Below are 23,264 nucleotides of genomic sequence, written 5' to 3'. Positions count from 1 at the left end.
CAAGGCCTGGTTGTGGAGAGCTTCCATTACTGGTTTATTTCACTGGTTATCGGTACGATGCACACATGCTCCATTGACGGACGGAAATCGACAACCAGATTGTTCTTTGGCATAGAAAGTGAATGCTCGTGTTCTGGAGCGCTACACTTTTTTTTTACGAACATTGTTATTTTAGTTAATTACACCAAGTCGGAAAACCCCTCTTGCTCTTAAATCGCTTCGCTAATCAGATCCGTCCGCCCGCTGTTCTCTCCCCCTTTTCGAATGTCAAAACATTTCCAAACAGATGTCAGCATTTTCTTCTCTAATGTTCTGTGCACTCGTATAACAAAAGATTTTTTAACAGGTTTTTCTTTTTAATGTGGTTCTTGGATCGGCCGAGTCGTCACGGCGACTAACCTTTATGAGTGCGATCCGCCATTGTTGTTGTGTTTGTTTTGCACCTTGTCCAAGACCCACATGGACCTGGGCCACGCTTGGTTGGTTTTACAAGGCCATCGATGGCATTTTACGAGCCGGTTTGTCTCGAAGATGGTTGGAACAACAGATCAGGCAGGGCAACCAAGGTCACCTTTCAGCGTTTTTTGGGTAATTATCTTAAGAAGAATTATTATTCGAAAAAGCATATCTGAACGTAGCTGTATATTTTTCCATTGTGGTTCATTATTATATTAAATTATTATTTTATATATATGATATTCTATTCTATAAATAATATCATTATTTTCTATTATGTCCCAACAACCCTGAGTTCATATTTATGGTATTTAAAAGTCAATCAAGAGCTCTTTCGGCTTTTTAAAAAAAGCATAAAACCCCATTTATGCATCAACAAATCAAAAACACAGACTTAAAACCTATCACTCTCGGGGCATGCGACACAAACACTGTGTCCTCACAGTAACACAGTAACCTTCCAGTAATAGACTGTGGTGGACGGTCACAGTGAGCCCAACATTTAAACTAAACTAAGTACCCATATGAAATCATTATTACCACGGTAAAGGCTCCCTACTGCAGAGAGAAACGGTATGAGCAGGTTATCCCTGGCTAATTACGACAAACACTGAAAGGGTGTGCTTGTGGCTAGGTCTGCAGCAACACTTACAGCGGCCACTTTAGGAGTAACATATAAACACTGCGCTCAGCGTATTATGGCCTATGGGACTGGATATTCAATCATTATTTGCGCACCTTTTTTTAGCTACTGACCAATGGAGTTTGGTGGCGTTGAGGTTAGGAATGGGTGCCAACTTAACCGCCATATTGCATTCACAGCCTTCTGAGTATGAATAAAATAAAGATTAAGTCAAAAGTAGAGAAAAAAACATTTTTTTCGTCGTCATCTCAACGATTCATCAAAATCGAAACTCATTGAACATCGAAAGAGCTGGCTAGCGTTTTTAGTGCTACTTGGAAATGGAAGTAGCTTAATAAGACTGAAAGCAATGATATGCACATGAAGTAATATATGTAGACTGGGAGTAAAGGATTAAATTAATGTCTCAGCATGATAAGACTTTGTACGTTGCCAATGGGACAAGATGGCGTCTCAACCTTCCACGGACTAACGCATGGAACGCACTCACTATACCGCTTTAAACTATGAACTAACTTTTAAATCCCTAACCCTCCTCTTTCTCTCAATTCATTTTGTCGTTGCCCAGTCCTTGAAGTACATTAGTCCTCTAACCAATAAAATCTTGCGTTATCGCGGAGCAGTAATCTGGAGGGTGGGGGAGCTAGCGGCGGAGATGCCTTCCAAGAAAGCACTTCGCCGTCCATTAGCCAGGAGAACAGAGTGGGCGACTTGGAGAGCCACTGATGCTGCCGCTGGGACAAACACACACACACACACACACACACACACACACACACACACACACACACACACACACACACACACACACACACACCCACACACACACACACCTTTTTGGGTTGCTGGGATGATCGAGTACAGAATAGAGAAGGATTGCTCTCCCTCATGTTATCATCTCTCCACAACAGAGCCGGAACAGCTCCCTCCATCCATCTCTACCGGGTCCCGGGTCGGACAAATGACAACCCTGCATCTAATATGAGGCGGGTTAAACACGATGGCTGTACAGAGGATTGTCCTATTGGAGTGCCGTTGAGGAATTGTCATCAACAACCAACATGGCTGCCGCTGATTGGACACACGTTGTGCTGCTCTGATTGGTTGAAGGTCTATCCAACTGCGACAAGAAGATTTTGGTCTCCGTTGATAGGCTACCCATCCAACAAACGGACCAACCAACCATCCAACTCTCCATCCTCCTTTAGTCCCACGAAACCACTATCCATCTATCCATCCATCCATCCATCCACCCTCCTTTAGTCCCACCAACCCACTATCCATCCATCCAACCCTCCGTCCTTTCTTCTCAGCCCCCCGATCCTGTCTCTTACCTCGTTGCCGAGCAGCGCGGAGACGCAGGCCTCGGAGGCGTCACAGATGGCGGTGAGGTCGTGACCCCCCTCCAGCGCCAGCACCACTCTCCCCCCAGCCAGGCCCATCAGCTGCCGGGTCAGGTAGCCGAAGCCTGCACAAACAGGAAGTGACATCACTGAGACACGGGCCAATAGAAAAGGGGAAAGCCAGAGACAGAGCTTATTCTTTTAGGCCCCTAAACACTTGGATGTTGACCAAAGGAAAGGGGAGGAGGGAGAGGGTTTAGAGTGCATATAACAAAGGATTATTGAATCATATGATCAATAGAGACAGAGATACCGAGGGAGAGTGAGCGAGAAACAACATCAGAGATTTGCTCGGTTGAAATCGAGCCACAATATAAGGCATACTTGATACAATAAATGTGGCTTTCGCTGTGCAATTTACTTTGATCTCTCTTCCTCTATACCCCTCTTCCAGGAAGATTAGGAATGTGTGTGTAGTATGTAATATATGTAGTTTATAATATATAGTATATTTAATATGCATTCGACAGTTTCCTCCCTCAATCCCGCTTTCCCCTTAGTCACGTGAGCCCGTCCAGAAGTAGTTTTAGTACGAAGTTATGGCAGGATTTGTGTTTTGCAATGAATACCAGTCTGGCCTTGGCTAGGGAGCCAACTAGGTGACATTCTTGCTCTCTTAGTTTTTGCCGAATCCGGTTGGAAGTAAAATCAAACCATATTGTCATCCGAGAAACACCTTCCCTGCATATTTCTGTTCATCTTTTCACACCGTTACTCTGTCTATTTCGTCAAAACAAGGAAAGCTACACTTTCCTCAGGCACTGCTATTGAACGTGCTCGTGTGCCAGGAACTGAACCCCCTCTGCCCTGATTGGTCCTGTCATTTAAAACGTTTTGGTAGTGGCATTCAACCAGTGAGAGAAGGAGAATGTAACTTATGAATCAGGATGGTCTCACTAGGCTACTGTTGATCATCTCTCCCCAAGACACATGGGGGATCCATGATGAGTCAGATTAGAGCTGAAACACTTCGATTAATCTTTTGAACCAAAATCAATCAAAACCAATTTGATAATCGATTATTAATTTAAGTATTAAATCAAGTACAAATTAACAAACATTTGCTACACAATGTTGCAGTTCAATAAGATTATTTGGTTCATGGGTCATTATAAAAGGGAACAATTTTGTATTCCTTGGCTGCTTGTCAGATAAAGCAAGCACATTTAAGACATCCCTTTGGCCTCTGTTTACATTATATAGGCTAAATGATTAATGGGAAAAATAATAATAATAATAAACAAGGCTTATCAAAACAAATCCTATCAAAACATTGACCCTCCTTCAGAATGTGAGAGAAGTAATAAGAGGAAGTAACAGGATAAGACTTTCAACTAAACTTTCGCTCATCTCATCCCAAAATAAACCATTAACAACGTCAACACGCGCCCCGGTCCGCGTACATGTTGTTATCCATTCAGTGACCCCACCGTGAACCGGGTCACATGCCGTCATCCCGGTCTCCTTACCCTCTTATTTCTGCTCGGTTAACCCTTGCGGGGGATCTCATCGCGACAAGGCACTTTCTAATTACAACGTGCGATTACAGACGGGCCCGGTGGGTGTGAAGCAAGGGCTTACATTTGGCGGTGAGTCTGTATCCTCCCAGCGGAGGAGCGTGGCCCTCCACCGCGTCGAAGCCCGAGGACACCAGCACCACGTCGGGGGCAAACTCATTGGCGATAGGCATCACCACCGTCCTGGAGGATCACAACAACAACATGGCGTCTTCATACAGTATATGCCATCAATAATACTCTACGCAATATGATGTATTGGTAGATTCACAAAAAGGTTTAACTTGATGAGTCTTTTGGAATTATGGGAGGTCAAAGTAGACCAACTTATTGATTGTAGGAGGGAAACCAAGAGTGCTTGAATATACCTATTATTTGGTCTTTCATTTTCATGGCAACTTTAATATGCCTGTATTTATCACTGTGAGTGTGAGTGTGTGTTTGTGTGCATGTTCAGCTGTGTGTTTTTGTGTGCATACACGTATGTGTGTGTGTGTGTTTCTGCAAGGAGGGTGGGACTCAGGATGTTTATTTTAACGCATCGGTCGATGAAGGAAGAGGTTTTTTGCAATGTGTCACCAACACGTCTCATAACGAGCTGCTGGAGCAGTTTGGAGTTTCCAACGCTGACTCATTCTGTGGTCGCCTGCATTTACACACATACAAGACTTCATAGTGCCTACAGAACAGTAAAGTGTTCACTACATGAAGCTGCTTAAATACAACCCCTTGCCAGGATCTGTCATGACAGAAAACATGCACTGTATAATAATAGCAACACTTCCTGGATGGCACTCGGGTATCTGAGCAAGCCTCAGTCTTTCGGTTAAGGGTGATGGAGTACCTCAGGGTACCGTTGCCGGCCCCCTGTACTTTGCCGACCTCAGGGGTACACCAGTGGTGTACGAGGCTGTGCGCAGGCAGCATGCCCTGAATCCCAAAGGCCTCTGTTTTCCCCATCTCAAGCTTACCACCAAATTATGACCCTCCACTGGCCACCCCTCCACCAACCACAACCCCACTCACACACACATACGTGTACAGCTGTTTGAGGGAGAGGCTGGAGGTAGTACAAGAGGACAGCCAGAATGCTAGAGAGTACGTCACTGACTGTGCATCAGTATGATTTGGCAATGAGTCAGGATGAAACATCATGAAGAGGATTACCGATGGTAGTAAAAAGAAAAAAAACAAGAGAGATGAGAAAAACTTGACGAAGTAATGACAGAAACAAACAATTGAAATAGTACATTTTATGTTCACGTTATAAGTGAGGAGTGATTACCAAGTATAACCTTCAAAGATATTCCTCATAGAATCTCTGGAATTCAGTATATTATACTATTGAGTGGTTAGGAACCCCGATATTTATGGCACTACGCCAGTGCCACAGGATTCATATTTTGTGTGTCTTCCTTCTTTCTCTAGCTTTCTTATATCTGTATAAACATAAACAAACCCAAACATTCTCAGGGACGGATTCAGAGTTTCAATGAAAGGCTCTCGCAGACAGCTACGATATTAAAAGGAGAAATACACCGACCGCATCGAGTCAAAAGTGTGCTGCTTTCAGCTGCCTAGACACACACACACATACACACACACACACACACACATTGACACATACTCATACACACACAGCCTTGGACCATTAACATTGAGACCATAAAAGACCCCACAGCAAAAGGAGTAGCCCACAGGCACTCCTGCGGCCCACCACAGCCTGCTGAGAAGGCCCCTGGACGCCAAGCCTTCTGGAAGAACCACATGTTCTCCACACTCTTCTAGAACAGAAGAACCATATCTTCTCGACACTCTTCTACAACAGAAGAGCCACATGTTCTCCACTCTTCTAGAACAGAAGAACCACATCTTCTCCACACTCTTCTAGAACCGAAGAACCACATGTTCTCCACACTCTTCTACAACAGAAGAACCACATGTTCTCCACACTCTTCTAGAACAGAAGAACCACATCTTCTCCACACTCTTCTAGAACCGAAGAACCACATGTTCTCCACACTCTTCTAGAACCGAAGAACCACATGTTCTCCACACTCTTCTACAACAGAAGAACCACATGTTCTCCACACTCTTCTAGAACAGAAGAACCACATCTTCTCCACACTCTTCTAGAACAGAAGAACCACATGTTCTCCACACTCTTCTAGAACCGAAGAACCGCATGTTCTCCACACTCTTCTACAACAGAAGAACCACATCTTCTCCACACTCTTCTAGAACAGAAGAACCACATCTTCTCCACACTCTTCTACAACAGAAGATCAGGTGTATTCCATGCTCTTCTAGAACAGAAATATCAACATGTTCTACATACACTTCTAGACCAGAAGAGCCACATTCCCTGCAGACACTCTCCTCTCTCCTCAACATCTCATCTAGACTTATGGAAGACAAGCTGTAGAACATAATAATCACAAGTCCTTCCTAGACTTTTCTAGAGGAAAAGATAAAAAACAAACAAAAAAAACACAGAGTGATCACATGTCCTGCTATGGATATTCTGTTGTAGGATACCTCTAGTATAGTCCTGTTCCTACAGTCCCCGTACAGATCCCCCACAAAGCCCCAAATCGTGGGGAAAACATCTGATATGTAACCGAAACGAACGATTTTAGTGATCAGTTAGCTTGGAGCAATGCGACCAAAGCAGCGTTTTTAAAGGCGTGTAATTGTGCATGAATCAGAGGCCGCATATGCACGGATGGAAAAAGTATTTTTTTGTTAATGAAGGGTCTTGGGGGAGTTTACGACCACACCGTCGCTGCAGGACATCCTGAACACGTACCCCACTTTATCGACCAGTTTTTCCCGTGAAAGATCCCCAGTGGAGGTGTTGACGTTCAGAGTTTGTCGGCTTGTGTTTGGTTTCCTAGTAACAGGTATGTTTGTATAAAACATGAAGGTCACCGATTATAGCACTTGCGTGCTTTCATTTAAGTGCGGGTTGTGTTGGTTTTCTGTGAATGTGGATCAGTCACCTTAATAGCGTGAATTAATTATTTTTACACGTTTCGAGCACAAGCTTGTTGGCGGTCAACCATCTTGCCTCCAGATCAGACACTTATCTTCATCCTTATTTGGATAAATTAATCATTAATAATATCAGAAACAGAATTTAGCTTTAATCCGCTTCATTGGCCAAGCATGCAGAAACATATGGAATTTCCTCCAGTTTCTGTGCTCTAACAGTTTACTTGGACATAATAGACAAGAACGACAAGCTAAATTAATATCAAAATAAAGTCCTATGCTTGTGTAATCATCCCGTGTCCATGCAACTAAACCTGTGTACCTCATGCCCGAGAACCATCCTAAGGGACAAACAGGTACCAGTGCACGCAGATCATGTGCATACAAAACTAAAGCTGCTGTTTCTGCCTTCAATTCCTAGGGATTTAACATGTGGTAAGAGGAAGGGCTGCAAGACACTTTGAATCAATAATCGATAGCTATGATCAACCATGAATAACTCACTTCATCCAAATGGTAATATGGACGATACGTCAAACCAAAATCAAAAGAAAAGGAACCTGTGGTGAAGGTTTGCAAAAACCAGTAAACAAACGGTTAACTTTTCTAGAGCTCTGAGGCTTTCCCTCTCCTTTCACAAAACACTAGAGGAGGGCGAGAGAGAGCGAGCCAAAGAGAGAGAAACACACACACACACATGCACACACACTTCAAAGCCCTGTCATCTGGCCATGAGGAGAGCTGGTTTGAGTTAAATTTAATTCTCCCTCTCTCTCTTCTTTCCAAGTTCATGGCAAAGGAGGGGGGAGAGGGGAGGGGTGTGAGGGTGTGAGAGAGCGACACAGACACAGAGTGGGGAGAGAGAGAGTGGGAGAGAGAGACACAGACACAGAGTGGGGAGAGAGAGAGTGCGAGATAGAGGGTGAGCGAGAGCGAGGGACACGATGCTTCTGGTTTTCATTAGGGCAAATTTTCTTATCTTTTTTCTCTGTGCTTTCTAGAGAATCACGCCTGATTCCCTGTGGATGCAACGTGGCGCAGAGGATGTGGAGAGAGGGGGGTGAAAGAGACGGAAAGGGGGAGAGGGAGAGGGAGAAGAAGAGGAGAGAGGGTGAAATGGAGATGGAGAAAGACGTCGGAGAAGACATGCATAACGTGTCATGTTATGCTCTCATACTTGTAGCCATTCCAGTGAGGGTGAGGATGATCTGTGTGATTGTGTCCAGCTTTTTTTCTGTGCCTGCACCCAACTTGTAAGCATGACTATCACAGGTGCCTGTCTATTTGAGTGTGTGTCTGTATAAGAGCGCTGTATAATTCTATACACTTCAATATTAATTAAACTGGTCTCCTGCCAGTATCATAGCAACAGTGGGTCAAGATTAAGGATATCACATCTCATGAGTAGAACAACAATAAAATAGTTGCTATGTCCAAATGTAGTGGACGCCAATTATAGTGCATGTTTTGCGCACACACGCACACACACACACACACACACACACACACACACACACACACACACACACACACACACACACACACATTACTTTGGGGTTGGGATTAGCGGGCCTATTTCCTGAGCCAATAACCCTCGGCCTCTCATTTGCCTGTCTGTTGGATCAAGCGTTGAGTTACTATACTCAGCCAGTCAAACAGACACAAACATCCCCACAGATTAAAGGATGGACCTTCGAACTGAAGGCAGAAGCAACAGACAGAACAGCCTCCACCTCAGCTCATACGCAAGAAGAACAGTGTTTATCTAAACATGTTGACTTGGATTCAGATATTGTGATACGTGTTTAGCTTAAAATCCTGGCTACAAACAAAACTACATACAGTTCTGGACAGTAGGCCGGAAAAGCTCATAATATCAGTGCATAGACAAATAGATAAATAAGCATTTAAATAAAATAGTTCCACACTGGGTGCCCCGATAAAAACATGTTTGGGCCAGTGAGCTAGCCAGCTCCAAGTAAGACATACCAAATTCAATGAATAGTTTAGAATAGAAGGATGTGTATGTCTGTGCCACACGTGCACATCAGAGAGAAATAACGGTGTGAAGGTGGGGTATGCTGACAGAGTGAGGGACAGGAAGAGGACAGGAAGACGCTGGAAAAGGATTACGAAGGAGAGAGATAGGGGAAAAGAGAGCGCAAGAGAGGGAGATAGAAAGGGAGACAGAGAGGGTGAGATGAAGGAGACAGGGAGAAAGAAAGTGAGAGGTTGAGAGAGAGAGACAGGTAGAGAGAGAGAGAGACAGACGGAGAGACAGACAAGGGCAAAGAGAGGCCTGGGGTGCATTAGCCAGGCAGGGTGTGCGTTCGCTGGCTCGCGTGCGGACCGCGGGTTAACATGTGATGTCCTGAGGATTCAGAGTGTCTGGAGCAGGCAGACTGGACGGACGGACGGACATACATCACCACCATCTTCAAAGGGCTACTCTTCAGACGATGACGTGCACACGAGTGTGTGTGAGTGTGTGTGTCAGCTGATATATGTGCACATCAGCACCGTGTCTGTTTTACTGGGCTGTGGCTGACATGCCCTGACCTCAGCGATACGCCCGTCCGCTTCACAACCTTTTACGGCGTGTGACTCCCAGATTTCAAAAAGGTATGGATATTTTTGTGACCCTGACTTCTTACATCGTTGTGAATCGGCATTGTTTTCCTATCAACATGTGCCCTGTAATAGCAAAGTCCCAGTTACCTTACGCACATCGCACCACACCGGGTTATGAGTAGTAGGTTGTGCTTATGGCTATGAATGGCAGTTATTCTGTTTGGGATACATATGATCTTTATGAGACCTTTGGAAACTGTTTACAATCTTTTCTTAATAATAAAAAGCACCATAGATTATCTTAGCTCATGAGTCAGAGTCAATGTCCCTCTAATCCATCTGCCTGCCAGGCGACCTGACCCCTGTTTTGGGAAACACTGGGTTAGCCTGTGAAAACGTGTTAGCTTCAAGTTAGCCTGCGCTAGCTACAGGTGTGCATACAGCATCGTGTGCAGGATATAAATAGCCCTTGGGCCAGCAGCAGGATGACTAACAGATCCCAGACCTGGCATCAGGATGAGCTAACCAGGCCCAGCTGGCCCCACTAGTCTACTGTACTGCTGCAAATCACCACCATGCTGGCTAACGCTAGGCAGATACATGGGGAACACATCACACATCGCACATCACAGTGAGCACTTGCTCTTTGAATCCCTTCTTTATAGCACTGCTGGAGCTATGAGACACTCTACTGCTAACATTTAGCCACGCTCCCATATAGAAGATAGATTCTACCGCACAATGCATCATGGCTGTGTGATTTTCAATGTCACCGTGGTAACCTGGTGATGAACAATCAGTCACCGGTTGTCATCAACCACTCTGTTGCATTTTTGAGAGGGTGATGACGTAGAGGGAAGTGGTTAGGGAGACAAAATGGGTGGGGGGGGGGGGGGGAGAGACATGCAGGAGGGAGACTAGTAGGATGGAGGTAGGGAGAGAGACAGGTATGGGAGGAAGGGTTGGAGAGAGAGGTAGGAGGGAGAGGTGGGGAGACAGTTAGTAGCGAGGTAATGGATAGAGAGCTAGGTGGGTGACGAGAATGAGTGGAGGGAGACACAGGTAGGAGAGAGAGGTAGGGGGGAGACGATAGAGAGAGTCGGGGGAGCAGATAGAAGAGAGAGGTAGAGGGAGACGAGAGTGAGAGTTAGGGGAGACAGGTAGAAGAGGGGTAATGGAGACAGGTAGGAGTGAGACGGGTAGCAAGGGAGAGGTAGAGGGGAGAAAGGTAGGTGGGAGGTAGAGTGAGAAACAGGTAGGGGGGGTAGGGGAACAAAGAAGGGGGAGACAGTTTGAGGGAGAGAGGAGGGAGAGACAGGCAGGAGGGAGGTAGGGGTTGAGACCGGTAGGGGAGGGGTCTTACCTGAAGGCAGCCAGGTAGTCAGCGTCTCCCATGGGAGGTTCCAGTCCTCCAGTGAACGCCATGTTGACGTTGAATCCAACCCCTGCTCCTGTGCCCACCTACAACACACACACACACACACACACACACACACACAAACACACACACACACACACACACAGAATATAACTATCAATATGGCATGTGATCCCATACAGCCTCCCTTACATTATTACACATGCATTAGGTGCACTTAGGACTCAAAATAATAGGAAAATAAGGTCCAGGTTGAAAAATGGCAGTTTTCCATTTACTACCACAGAGACGAGTAGCTGAAGGTTCTCAGGGCCTGCTGGCAAGCTCTCTGTATCTAACTCCAGCAGGGAAGATTCACAGCAAAGGCTGTCAGTTAAACAAAAACTCAAATCTCATTTCTCAATACTTTTTTTTGTTTCCTTTCATGTGTGAGTGTGCGTGCATGCCTGAGTGCATGTGTATGCGTGCATAGAGATTTGGCTTCTTGATCATCTTGGGTTTGGTTGGAGAGTTTAACCGTTTTTGATTCTCTCAAGATGTTCCCGACATTGAGACAGACAGACAGACAGACAGACAGACAGACAGACAGACAGACAGACAGACAGACAGACTGAGTTCCATTCCCGCCCTCACCTCGTCTGGCGCCCCGCTGCCAGGGAAGAAGTTGCCGTCGTCGTAGCGATGGAGGGACAGATAGAGGACGTTGGGGTCGCTGTAGAATGCCTGCTGAGTACCGTTACCATGGTGAACGTCCTACACAGGAGAGGCAAGGGTTAAAATCGGAAAGAATCGTCCCTGAATAAGTCCACATCAGACACACGGGGTTGGGCTGCCGTTGCTGGCCGCCTTGAGGCCTAAGGCGATGTCAAGTGGGTCGCTGTGGCTTTTGCAGAGGAAACTCCGTACCTCGGGCCAAGCTAACAACACAAACACTGATTTACCCGTGCGGCTAGGGGAACGCGAGCTCATAATGCCGATGGTCCAACAAGTGACCGTATCGTTCATCAGCCCTGGAGGAGCGCTCTGTAATTACCTCTCGGGTCAGTCCTTTACGAGACGTTCACTGTAAACAGCATAATGTGTATTTCACGCAAGGCAGTGAGGGAAAATGGAAAGATAACTCAATCAAGAGCGTAACCCATACTGACAGCAGAACGACAGCAGAGCACAGATTTGAGAACGCTCAATGGTGAAAAACAGACAGCTGTAGACGTTTACGCTAGCTGTTTTAGAGTTCACAGAGAACACAGTTGTATGTAACACAAGTTTAAATATAAGGGAAGGGCTACACAGTTCATTTTGAATGATTCAACCACCCCGGTCAGATCCTAATCCGGCCCACGGTATCTGCATCCCAAGAATTCGGACAAACAACAGCCCAGAAAAAGGTCGCCGAGGGCCCGCGGGTTATATTGAGTGTCCCCGTGCCATGGCGTGACAAGCCAGGAGCCGCTGTGCTCCCATCATGCACCAGTGTGACAGACGGACAGGAAATGAAAAGGCTCTTCAAAGGGATTTTCAGGGGGCGAGCGTGACCGGCCGGGGACAGAAACCTCCTCCCTGGTGCCCCGTTAAAGACGCTGGTCCGGCTCGTTATAAAAACAAGACACACGACTCTGTCTGCGTACCGGGACAAACACGACAACGTCCGCGCCAGACTGCTGCGCCGTTTGAATTGCTTTTATTTGTTTAAATGTCTGGGATTTAGCTCTGCTTCTACGGATGAATTTCTGTACATTTTCGGGGATTGAAGTAAATCCAAGCCATGGCTGAATGCAGTCTTTAGGCTGATAATAAAAACCTATACCGTGGGACATAAACGGCTTTTATTGCTTCGCAATTTTCCGAAGATTCAGAAGGTTATTAATATAAATAATAGCAGAAGTTCCAGAGAGATGGACTCTTTATATGTTAGACGGATACATATGTCTCACATGGGCCTGCACCACACACTGCTCTACCCGTGAGTGCAGAACTCACCCAGTCCACGATGAGGATCTTGCTGACACTCAGCCTCTGCTGGAGAAGTTTGGCAGCGATGGCAACCGAGTTGAAGTAACAGAAACCCCTAGGAAGAGCAACAGATGAACAGAGAGAGCAAGAGCGAAAGAGAGAGAGAGAAAGAGAGCAAGAGCGAAAGAGAGAGAGAGAGAGAGAGAGAGAGAGAGAGAGAGAGAGAGAGAGAGAGAAAGAGCGAAAGAGAGAGAGAGAGAGAGAGAGAGAGCGAGAGAGAGAGAGAGAGAACAAAAGAAGAGGAAGATCCACGTCATTAAGGAGCAGGTAGGGAATAGGGCATCTTGCTCAAGGATGGCTACAGGTAAGACATTAGGGCTTCGAACACAGAACCTTTTGCCTGGGAGTCATAAACAACAACCCTGACACACACTAGACCCCCCAGACGGGCTTGATGGTGTCCCCAGGTCACTCACATGGGCGTGCTCTCCTCCGCGTGGTGGCCCGGGGGTCGTACCACGGCGAACCCGTTCTGTCATCCAAAACAAGGACAATTATTGGTCTACAGCAATGCAGTGGAAGTTGAGGTACTAATAATAATAATAATTCATTCATTTTCTATTGCGCTTTTCGGTGACCCAAAGACGCTTACATAAAACACGAAGAGGGAGATGACAATCAGGGGGGACAAGCGGAAGACAGCACAACAGAGAACAGAAGCAAGGTGGAGTGTGATAGTAGATAAGGGTGGTTAAGGGTGGATAAGGGTGGTTATGGGTAGGATCATTCTATCAAATGTTCAATGCTTTAGGCTCAAAGAGAAACACATTCACTTCAAAAAAAAGCGTAAGCATCAAAACTAAAGGGCAACCTCGCAGAACGCTCTCATCCACCCTAGCAGACGACGTGAGAAGCACGAGGTCAAACTTTCTCGGATGTCTTCATAACTTTGTCCTTCAGAAATGACTTGATTCTTACGAGATACAACTAAGCACCTTGCTTCCAAGCACGCACACATACACACACTGCCCCCCGCGCGCACACACACACACACACCATCTGTTTCTTTTGGGTTCTAGACATTACTGGGGACCCTGGATAGATTTGAGAGCCAATGCAGAGTGAGTGCAGCTTTAATTAATCGAGTCAGCTGCTGTAGATTATTCTGGAAGCAACTACCTCAGCTGGTGTGTGCGTGCATATGCACGTGTGTGTGTGTGTGTGTGTGTGTATGTACGGACAAGGACACAAAGCAGACACAGGAAGTAAAGGATGAAAGGAATTTGAGAAAGTGAAAAAAGGCACGTGTACGACCCAGAGGGATTGACGGAATTCCAGAGAGATGTACTTCGTAATATCGCTGGTGCAGGTGGAGGTCTGTCACTGAACAGCAATGTTTCTGTGTGTGTGTGTATGTGTGTGTGTGTGTGTGTGTGTGTGTGTGTGTGTGTGTGTGTGTGTGTGTGTGTGTGTGTGTGTCTAAGGTTAATAGAAGGACAAGGCACGTCCAGCAAACAATTAATCTCTTTCTTTCTTTGAGGCCAATATCCATTTGTTCTAAATCAAATATTAACTTTTCACTGACTTAATCTGAAAAAAATCTGCAGCCAATTATATATGCACAAGCAATGTCGCTAGACAGAGCTCATAGCTTAACGGCGCGTGGATGTTGGCATAGCGGATAACCATGGGCGAAGTATATCATTAGCCTGTGGTGTGTGTGTGTGTGTCAGCACTAGGCTACCTCCTCTGCATTGCAGGTGGCTGTGGTGTGAAGCTAATAAAGCCTAGCCGCTAGCAGGAAAGTGTCAGCACACCCCACTGGGTTCAAAACGCGAACCCAGACGCTGGCAGGCAGGGGAGCAGACACACGCTATGGGATGGTGGGGGGAGATTGGTTGGGGGTAGGCTGGGAGTGGCAGGGGTTCTGTTTGAGATTGAAATTAGAGAGAGATAGAGAGAGAGAGAAAAATAGAGAGGGAGAGATGGAGAGAGAGAGGGAGAGAAGGAGAGAGAGAGGGATCAAGAGAGAAATTGAGAAAAATGGAGAGGAAGAGAAGGAGAGAGAGAGTGAGAGAGAGCGGGTGCGAGCGAGAGAGAGAACCAGAGAGAGAGCGAGAGAGAGAAAGAAAACGCGAGAGCAAGAGAGACAAAGAACAGTTTTTCTCATCCTCTTCTCCCTCTGTGCATCCAGAGTGAGGCTTATATTTAGCAAGACGTGAGCCCTTCCAGAAATACCCGGGCCAACAGCTTGGTTAAATCCTGTGTCTCAGCGGGCGGTGTTTGGGAGGAACTAATCAGGGCTCTTCCGCAGCCTGCGGGGCCTGGGGGGGGGGGAGCAGGGACCCACCTTGATCTCTCCGGATGCGACCTTGAACACCAGCTCCACCACCGAGCCTACCGCCAGGCGGGCCGCACTCGACGAGTGCACGTCGTTCCAAATGGTGTCACTGTCCACCTGCACACACACACACACACACACACACACACGCGCGCACGCACGCACAAATACACACACAAGTGGAAACATTAGCAGGGTATTTTTCATTCATGTAACTACATTTTAAGAAGCATAGCACTGCTTGATCATTATGAGAAGGGATAATTGTAATGGTAGTTTTACTCCCAAAGAAAGATTTTTTGGAAGTTTGTTGTCTTTTGTTGTGATTTGTATGTGTCTTTGAAACTAGAATATTAAAGTTGACAACCTGACCTCAGCAAATACGTACGGACTTCATCAAATACACCCTTACATCATTGCATTATGGCCTTCAAAAGCGCATGGATTTAGCGGTGTTTGGAACTAAGACTAGTGAGCTGACTGGGGTTACACAAGATGCAGTGTAAATAACATTAACAGTGACTAAATACTTCTCAGTGTTTATTTTACCATACTTCTCTGGAGAGGGAATTATTTTACAACCGAAGAGAGAGATGTTAAAATAGAAGCTTGCAAGAGTTTTGAAAAGGTTTAACAGCTTGAGAAAAGAAAATCTGTTTAAACAATGGTCCCATGTGAGCAAAATCCTGGCAAAAAAACGCTGAAACGGTACCATAAAAAAACGGATACGGAATCAAGCATTTAAAGTTGGACGAGGAGAGGAAAAGTTGAAGAGTTGAGCCATCGAGAGAACGGCATAGAATGTTCGGCCTTGCTTTAGTTAGGGGAAAGTCAGCTTGACCTGTGTCACTCTCTCTCCACTCGCTCTGTTTAAGTGTGTGTGTTTGTGTGTGTGTGGGTGTGTTCTTCAGACAGAGCTCAGCTATTTAGCAGTCAGGTCTGATTAATGCTGAGGCATGCCTGGTTGTAGGCTCCAATCACACACACACACACACACACACACACACACACACACACACACACACACACACACACACACACACACACACACACACACACACACACACACACACACCATTATTGATCACAACATAGAATAATTATAAGCAAAGCCACTCAGATGACTGATTGGAGATATAACAAGTGTGCGTGCGTGTGTGTTTACGTATTCGTATAAGTGCATGTGTGCACTTGCAGAAACAGTTACCCTGTCCACGTTTTCCATTTCACTACCATGTGTGTAGCTAGTCTTTTAACTATAATTATTCTAACTATTTTAGCTAGAAAGTGGGGCTGTGTTGAACATGTAAAGATGCTTCTATGACCTCCAATGTTGAAGACAAAAGACAGAGGTGTTCAAAAGCAAAAGGAAGGGGTGTGTGGCGATGCATAAGTCTGTGTGTGTGTTGTTAAAACGAGCGGGAAAGTGTTGGCATGAGAGAGTGATGGTTCTCCTCTAGCTGACAGCCTAATTTCACCTCCTCCTGTTTGTATGCCTGCATGCTCTTTATGTGTGTGTATGTGTGTGTGTCTGTATGTTTTCTTTTGCCTTTGAGTGTATGTCTAAGTGCACGTCTGTGTGAGTTTGTGTGTCTTTGTGTGCTCGCTTTCTTGAAAGTGAGTGTCTCCAAGTGTGCATTTTTGTGATCGAGTGTGAGTCTGTTGCAACTGTGGACGTGTGTGTATATGTGTGTGTCTGTGTGTGTGTGTGTGTGTGTGTGTGTGTGTGTGTGTCCATGTGCGTGTGTGTAAGACAGGAAAACAACAATTTAGAGCCATTGGCCATTATAAAGAGCAGAACTATAGCCCTGCTGTTTCCCACCACACTAACCCTCAGGGAGAGAGAGAGAGGTAGAGAGAAAGTGAAGAAAAGAGAGATAATAGAGGGAGATATAGAACAGAGAGAGAAAAGAGAATGGGGAAAGTGTAGATAGATAGACAGACAGACAATAGAGACAGACAGACAGAAATAGGGGGAGAGCAAGTGAGAGAGATAGAGAGAGAGCTATAGAGAGCTAGCACGAGAGATGAGAGAGCGAGAAAGAGCTAGCACGAGGGATGAGAGAGCGATAGAGAGCGAAGGGAATAAAATTACATTAAAGGGTAATATTCTTTTCCTCTTCACCTGCTGGTTGGAATTAGGCTACACACCATCACACAACCCAGTCATAGAGAGAGGAAGATAGATAGACAGAGTCAGAGGTAGTGAGATAGAACGATAGAACGAGTAGGAGATAAAGTGAGAGACATGCATGCAAACATACATACACACGCACACACGCGTATGAATATGTATACACAGGTTTGCCCACCTCCATCATTGACCTGTACACCCATATACACACTTGTTGTAAAACACACACACACACACACACACACACACACTCATACACACACTTGTTATAAAACAGTGTAACACACACACAGCTTGTTTAGTGGAAACATCTGGATATGATTACCAGCTCCACAGAAAGCAGAGCAGCAGCTTTTGTTGCCTCTGGTGTGTGTGCGTGCGCGCGTGGGTGTGTGTGCGTGTGTGAGTGTGTGTGTTAGTTGAGAACAAATAGCACCATTATTTTGACAGGGGAGAGGAAGAAACAGAGTGCGAGGGAGGGAGAGAGAAGAGAAAGGGAAACTAGCTTGCTTATGTTGGATATGAAAAGGGTTATTTTTAACAGATTGATGTCACTAACATTAACACACTGAACCTCCAGCATTGTGAACAGCAGCTAGGCTAATGGAGGTAATGTCATTGGCGTTGCCAACATCCCCTATATATCAGGCGTTCGTGAGATTAATAAATAGCTGTGCTATTAAAATGAAATAGTCTTATGATAAATAGTTCATCTTCAAGAGTGGTTAGAACAGTAACTTACCCCGATTCCTCCACAAGGCAGTCGCACAAACATGGGGTTCACAGCACCTGGGTGACAGATAAAGACAAACAGTTAGAGAGAGAGAGGGAGAAAGAGAGAGAATAAGCTCAATATATCAGTGTTGAAGAGGCAGTCTTGTAGAGCCTCAGGGTGTGATTACTGGTATGACCTATGACCCCGAAAGGGTTTGGGTGCACAACATAAGGTTAACACACATTGTATCCTTTTTATCCCAGTTATACTAAAATGTTATAAATCTTATTATGATTTTGACACATAACTTAATTAGTTCAATCAGAAATCTGCAATGATTTGATAATTCCATCCATTGACTGCACACGCCTCTGTTCAGTTGTTTGTATACCAACTATCTTTTGATGCATTCAATTATTTATATTTCAACTGAAACTCAAATGTCATCATCATTATACAAGAACAGCCATCCATATAATATACAATAATGGTCTATCAGAAAAGTCCTGTTTAAACTCTAAATTCTCTTTATTCTCTTTATTGATTGGCGACAAAACAAGAATAATATATGCCGTGATGAGCCAGTATGTATTTCTGATCAAGTCTGCGGCTGTTTTCTCTGTCCATATCTCTAAGGGATATATATAGCTCTCGTTCTGCTTTGTTGATGTTCAACAGATGGTTTAGACATCTCTGGACTCATCGCTTCCCCCGGTGGCGGCTGCTGCACCTGCACCCTAGCAGCTGGTGAACACACTAGTAACACTAGAACAAGAGGTCACATCTCCACTGGAAGTGAAGCAGAGAGTTTAAATACGCTCTCTTGGCCCTTTGCTCCATTGCTCGGTGTTGATCAATGTTATTCTGCCCTTAAACTCGTCGCCCTGGACCGACTATTGTGTCCTTAGGTTCTTGATGTGAGCCGTGATGTAGAGCACTTTTCTATCTCACTGTTGGTGTACAATTAAGTTTTCTGAATCTGAAACCTTTACACAACATGCTAGCTAACATGTAGTACAGCTATGCTATAATGAGTGGAGCCTGTAGCGTGGCTAGCAGCCAGATCAGCCAGAATGAATGAATGAGCTAAGCGGATGTTTGTAGGTGGTGGTTCAAAATATCTTGGAACAAAGTTTCTTAGTGTGTGTGTGTGTGTGTGTGTGTGTGTGTGTGTGTGTGTGTGTGTGTGTGTGTGTGTGTAAATAACAAGTTGATGGGATGATGTCATGGAAAATGTGTGTACATGTGTGGGTCCTTTTATGTGTGCTTGTTTCCCATTTGCATCTTCATGTTGGTTTTATTTGTGTTTATATGTGTGTGTGTGTGTTTATGTATCTGTGTGTCCCTATGCTCTGCGTTTGGCTCTGTGTATGCAAGGAGTTCGCCTGTCTCTGGGTGTGTGCCTATGCATGAATTTTTGTGTGCAGAATAGTGCATGTGTGGTTTTGAGGATATTTTTGTTCATGCATATATGTGTGAGTATATTAGCGTTTGTGTGTTTGTGTCTGTGTGTGTGTATGTGTGCGTGCAGACATACACATAAGCGCACAGATAGTGTGCGCTTATGTGTGGGCAATAGTGTGTGTGTGTGTGTGTGTGTCTTACAGTCCAGTTTCTGCCGTAGAGGGTTTGTTCCGTACAGCAGGACGTGCGCTTCAGAGTGGACAGTCTGGAGCTCCTCCAAACTAGCCTTCCTCCCCCGGATACACTGCACACACACACACACACACACACACAGACACACACACACACACACACACACACAGACACAAACACACACACACACAAAGCATTCGTTTCTATTTATTTTTCACGTGCTTACAAAAAATAGAAGGAAAGAGACTAAAGTTTGATTACAGTCAGGCCCATCGCTCCATCTATCTAGAAGAACCACAGGTGTCCTAATTCAAGGCCTTACTGCTATTAGATGGTGTTAAATCCTTCTGAACGGAGGCTTCTTACAACCACGTCCTACCAGATGCCACAAATACATGAGGACATGAACAGAGAGAGACTTAAGGAAAGAGAAGGAGCGTCAGGAGATAGATGTCCAGAAAGATGCTCAGACTGCTTGAGGGACAAGGTTGTACGTATCTCAATCCACACATGCAAACATACATGCATGCATGCAAACACACGCACACAGACATACACACACACTATAAAGGTCATCTACTTTGTTCCCGAGCATTCAAAGCCATCAGCCAGCTTATTTGTTCTGCTCACATGCAGGTCTGGAACACGAGCAACAACAAAGTACACGTGCACTGCCCAGATAAGAGGCAGCGCTTGGTTCCAATCAGCTGAAAACACCCCAATCAAAATGAGCTTTTACAGCCACGGCATCTGATACGCAGTTGGAAAAACATCAGATCAGATCCCTCCATAAGGATAGAAAATGTTCAGGAGCCGGCTAGAATCTTTATTTCAGAATAGGGTCATCTTGGACTCAGAAGTTGTGCAGGATTCTTTTTATCAAGAAATCTGTAATCAGATTTCTGGCAACCTAGTGCCCCCCTGTGGACACAAAAGGCACCTCAAAAACAATCTAACTTTTTTATTATTCTGATTTTGCATCCTTCATAGTGCCATCCAGCTATCCCCCCACTGCGTCTCCCGCTTTCATCTCCCCCCCACCAAACACCCGCTTTCTCTCCTTCCCTGCTGGACGATGGAAGGAACTAACCCAGGGACTGACCCAGAGACTGACCCAGTGATGCCTCCCCAAGGGGTACGACCCAGGGATCCATTCCCCGGGGGTCTGACCGGGGTGCTCGTACCTCACAGTGCGCCCGCAGGCCTCTTTCCTGCAGCCTGGACCAGATGCTTTGGATGCGGCCAGCGTGCTCCGGGTGGCTGGTGCTGTTACCACAGATGCACTGGTGCTTCTGCATCAGAGAGTCGTACACCAGACCTGGGACGGACACAGAAGCACAATGAAGGAACTCCTTCTTCTACTACTGCCTGGCGCTTTAGTCCACAGTGAAGAACGAGAGAGGCTACATAAAGGCTTAGGATTCATATTGGAGCAGCTACCAAAATGTCCCGCTTTACAGATTTAAAAGAAAGCGTAATTCTTGATGCGATAATAATAATGAAATAGAGTACAGAGTAGCTAAACTAGGAGGGGTTGGGAATATTAATATATTGAAGTATGTTTTTACTGAAGTTTTGGAAACAACATTTGTATCCATCATTTGAATCACTACTTGAACAGCTTAATTGCTCAACAACACCTGTATGTCCCTATGGCATGGTCTTTCCCCCGCTAGGAGACAGATTTTTTTTCGCACCCCCCCCCCCCCGAATTGAAATACTATTGAGAACCTGCTAATATTTATTTATTTATCTGTACAAAACCACTGTATGAGTTGATGTCACCAGCATTCTGCATATAATCCCCTTATTATCAAAATAGATTCATACAATTAGCTGAGATAACACATGCAACGACTTAAAACAATTTACAAGTTCAGTTTATTAGCTCAAGTTCTGCCAAAACGTCTGACCCTTGGAATTATGTTTATAAAAAGAAAAAGAAAAAAAGAAAAGTCCACCCCGCCGCTCGTGCCCGGGGCGCACCCCACCATTTGAGAAGCACTGCCCTATGGGATGAATAGTCTAATATTAAGAATGAGAAACGTGTGCTGTGATCTTTCTATTGATGGTGCTCGTCCCTGACCGACCTGTGGTGAAGCGTGGCTTGGAGGGCGGGTCTTGGGCCACCAATGGGAAGGAGGCGGAGGCGGGTGATGATTGGGCCCTTGACAAGGGGCGGTGCCCGGCGAAGCTGATGGAGAGGCCAGCCGCCTCCATGGAGGCCTGGTAGTTCCTCAGCTGGTGGATCCGCTGCTGCTCCAACAGCAGAGCCTGCTGCTGGTACAGACAGACGTACACAAAGACAGACACACACACAGGCAGACGCGCGTACACACACACACAGGCAGTTGCGCACACGCACACGCGCACACACACACGTTACATTGCTTGCATTGGCTTCTCTATGCCACCAGATGGTGGTATACTCACACATAACAATGAGTCATAGATAAGCATGTCTAAAGACATTCATTCAAGCAAATCAAATGTATTTCTCTTACAGTAAATTACACAATATTAACTTAAGTCAAGGCAGATTCAAGATCTTGTTAAACTCTACTTAGCAACCCTGCTATCAGAGGTTTAAATCAAATAGCAGTCAAGGCTGAACAGGCTACAGGGCATATGCAAATGAGATTGTTCTGGTGTGAAGACTAGGCTGCAAGTCAGGAATATTCAGTCTAAAGCTCCCACGAGCTGTTGAGGCTTCAGGACAGGAGTGGTTTGAGACATGCAGCACCACCAAAAGAGGGACAGAGGACAGCTATTTAAAATAAAGTCATTCTGCATTTGCATCAAATTAGCTTTTTTCCCCGTGACCCTTTATTAATTGTATCTCCTGTGTGTTGACATTTAAACCTCAAATTATTGCGCATTGAATTTGAAAAATCATGAAAGATTTAATAGGGGATTGGACGGGGATCACAAAAGTAATCCCCTTTCAAATGTAAGTGAGCACATTTGAGTAATGTATGCAAATCCTCCTTAACACACAGTTACTGAGGAGTGACTGTAGCACGTTTTGGGCCTCTCAGCTGTTAGTGTTGGCACTGCGGCAACCAGGACGAGCTGACTCGATTAGCTGATGGAGAGGCAGAGACCGGAGACATTGATTGTGTGTGGGACTGCACAAGAGTGTCACGGAAGCAGGAAAAAATGTGTCTTCAGATGCAGGTGTGTGTGTGTGTGTGTGGGTGTGTGGCTATGCTTGTCTATGTGTGTGTAGTTTGCAGGTGTGTGTGTGTGTGTGTGTGTGTGTGTGTGTGTGTGTGTCATGCATGTTTGTGTGTGCCAATACGTGTGTATATCTGTGTGTGTGTGTGCGTGTGTGTGTGTGTGTGTGTGTGCAGCTAACCTGCCCTTGGCCATTCACAGAAAAACAGCAGAGAAGGAGTAGGAGGGAGAGGAGGAATGATAAAGAGAGCATGGAGAGAAAGAGACCAACGTGATAGATGTAGCGTATGGTCCAGTGTGTTTTTGGGAGTTGCATCCCAGGGTATTTGTAAGTTAAAAATAGCTTCTATATCACCGATGGCAGGGAGACAGAAGGACAGCGAGAT

The 23,264-nt window shown here is 45.4% G+C and overlaps 1 protein-coding gene across 5 annotated transcripts in view; it reads right to left on the bottom strand.

Annotated features, from left to right (window-relative positions):
• hdac4 (histone deacetylase 4) overlaps positions 1–23,264 on the bottom strand; it is a 114,004-nt gene that overhangs the window by 14,712 nt on the left and 76,028 nt on the right. For 3 of the 5 annotated variants that reach the window (XM_079731994.1, XM_079731996.1, XM_079731997.1), the window contains 11 exons: positions 21,792–21,981; positions 20,886–21,019; positions 19,711–19,813; positions 18,133–18,179; positions 15,266–15,373; positions 13,392–13,447; positions 12,943–13,030; positions 11,596–11,715; positions 10,948–11,045; positions 4,084–4,202; positions 2,434–2,567 (listed from right to left, as the gene is read on the bottom strand). In XM_079731994.1, coding sequence (XP_079588120.1) covers positions 2,434–2,567; positions 4,084–4,202; positions 10,948–11,045; positions 11,596–11,715; positions 12,943–13,030; positions 13,392–13,447; positions 15,266–15,373; positions 18,133–18,179; positions 19,711–19,813; positions 20,886–21,019; positions 21,792–21,981 — 1,197 coding nt within the window. The remainder of the gene's footprint in view (positions 1–2,433; positions 2,568–4,083; positions 4,203–10,947; positions 11,046–11,595; positions 11,716–12,942; positions 13,031–13,391; positions 13,448–15,265; positions 15,374–18,132; positions 18,180–19,710; positions 19,814–20,885; positions 21,020–21,791; positions 21,982–23,264) is intronic. The other 2 variants (XM_079731995.1, XM_079731998.1) reach the window with 1 other exon arrangement.

This window comes from Pollachius pollachius (assembly GCF_949987615.1).
Source record: "Pollachius pollachius genome assembly, chromosome: 3".
NCBI classification, from domain to species: domain Eukaryota; kingdom Metazoa; phylum Chordata; class Actinopteri; order Gadiformes; family Gadidae; genus Pollachius; species Pollachius pollachius.
The sequence above is the reverse complement of the archived record's forward strand: the minus strand, read 5'-3'. Positions and strand labels throughout refer to the sequence as shown.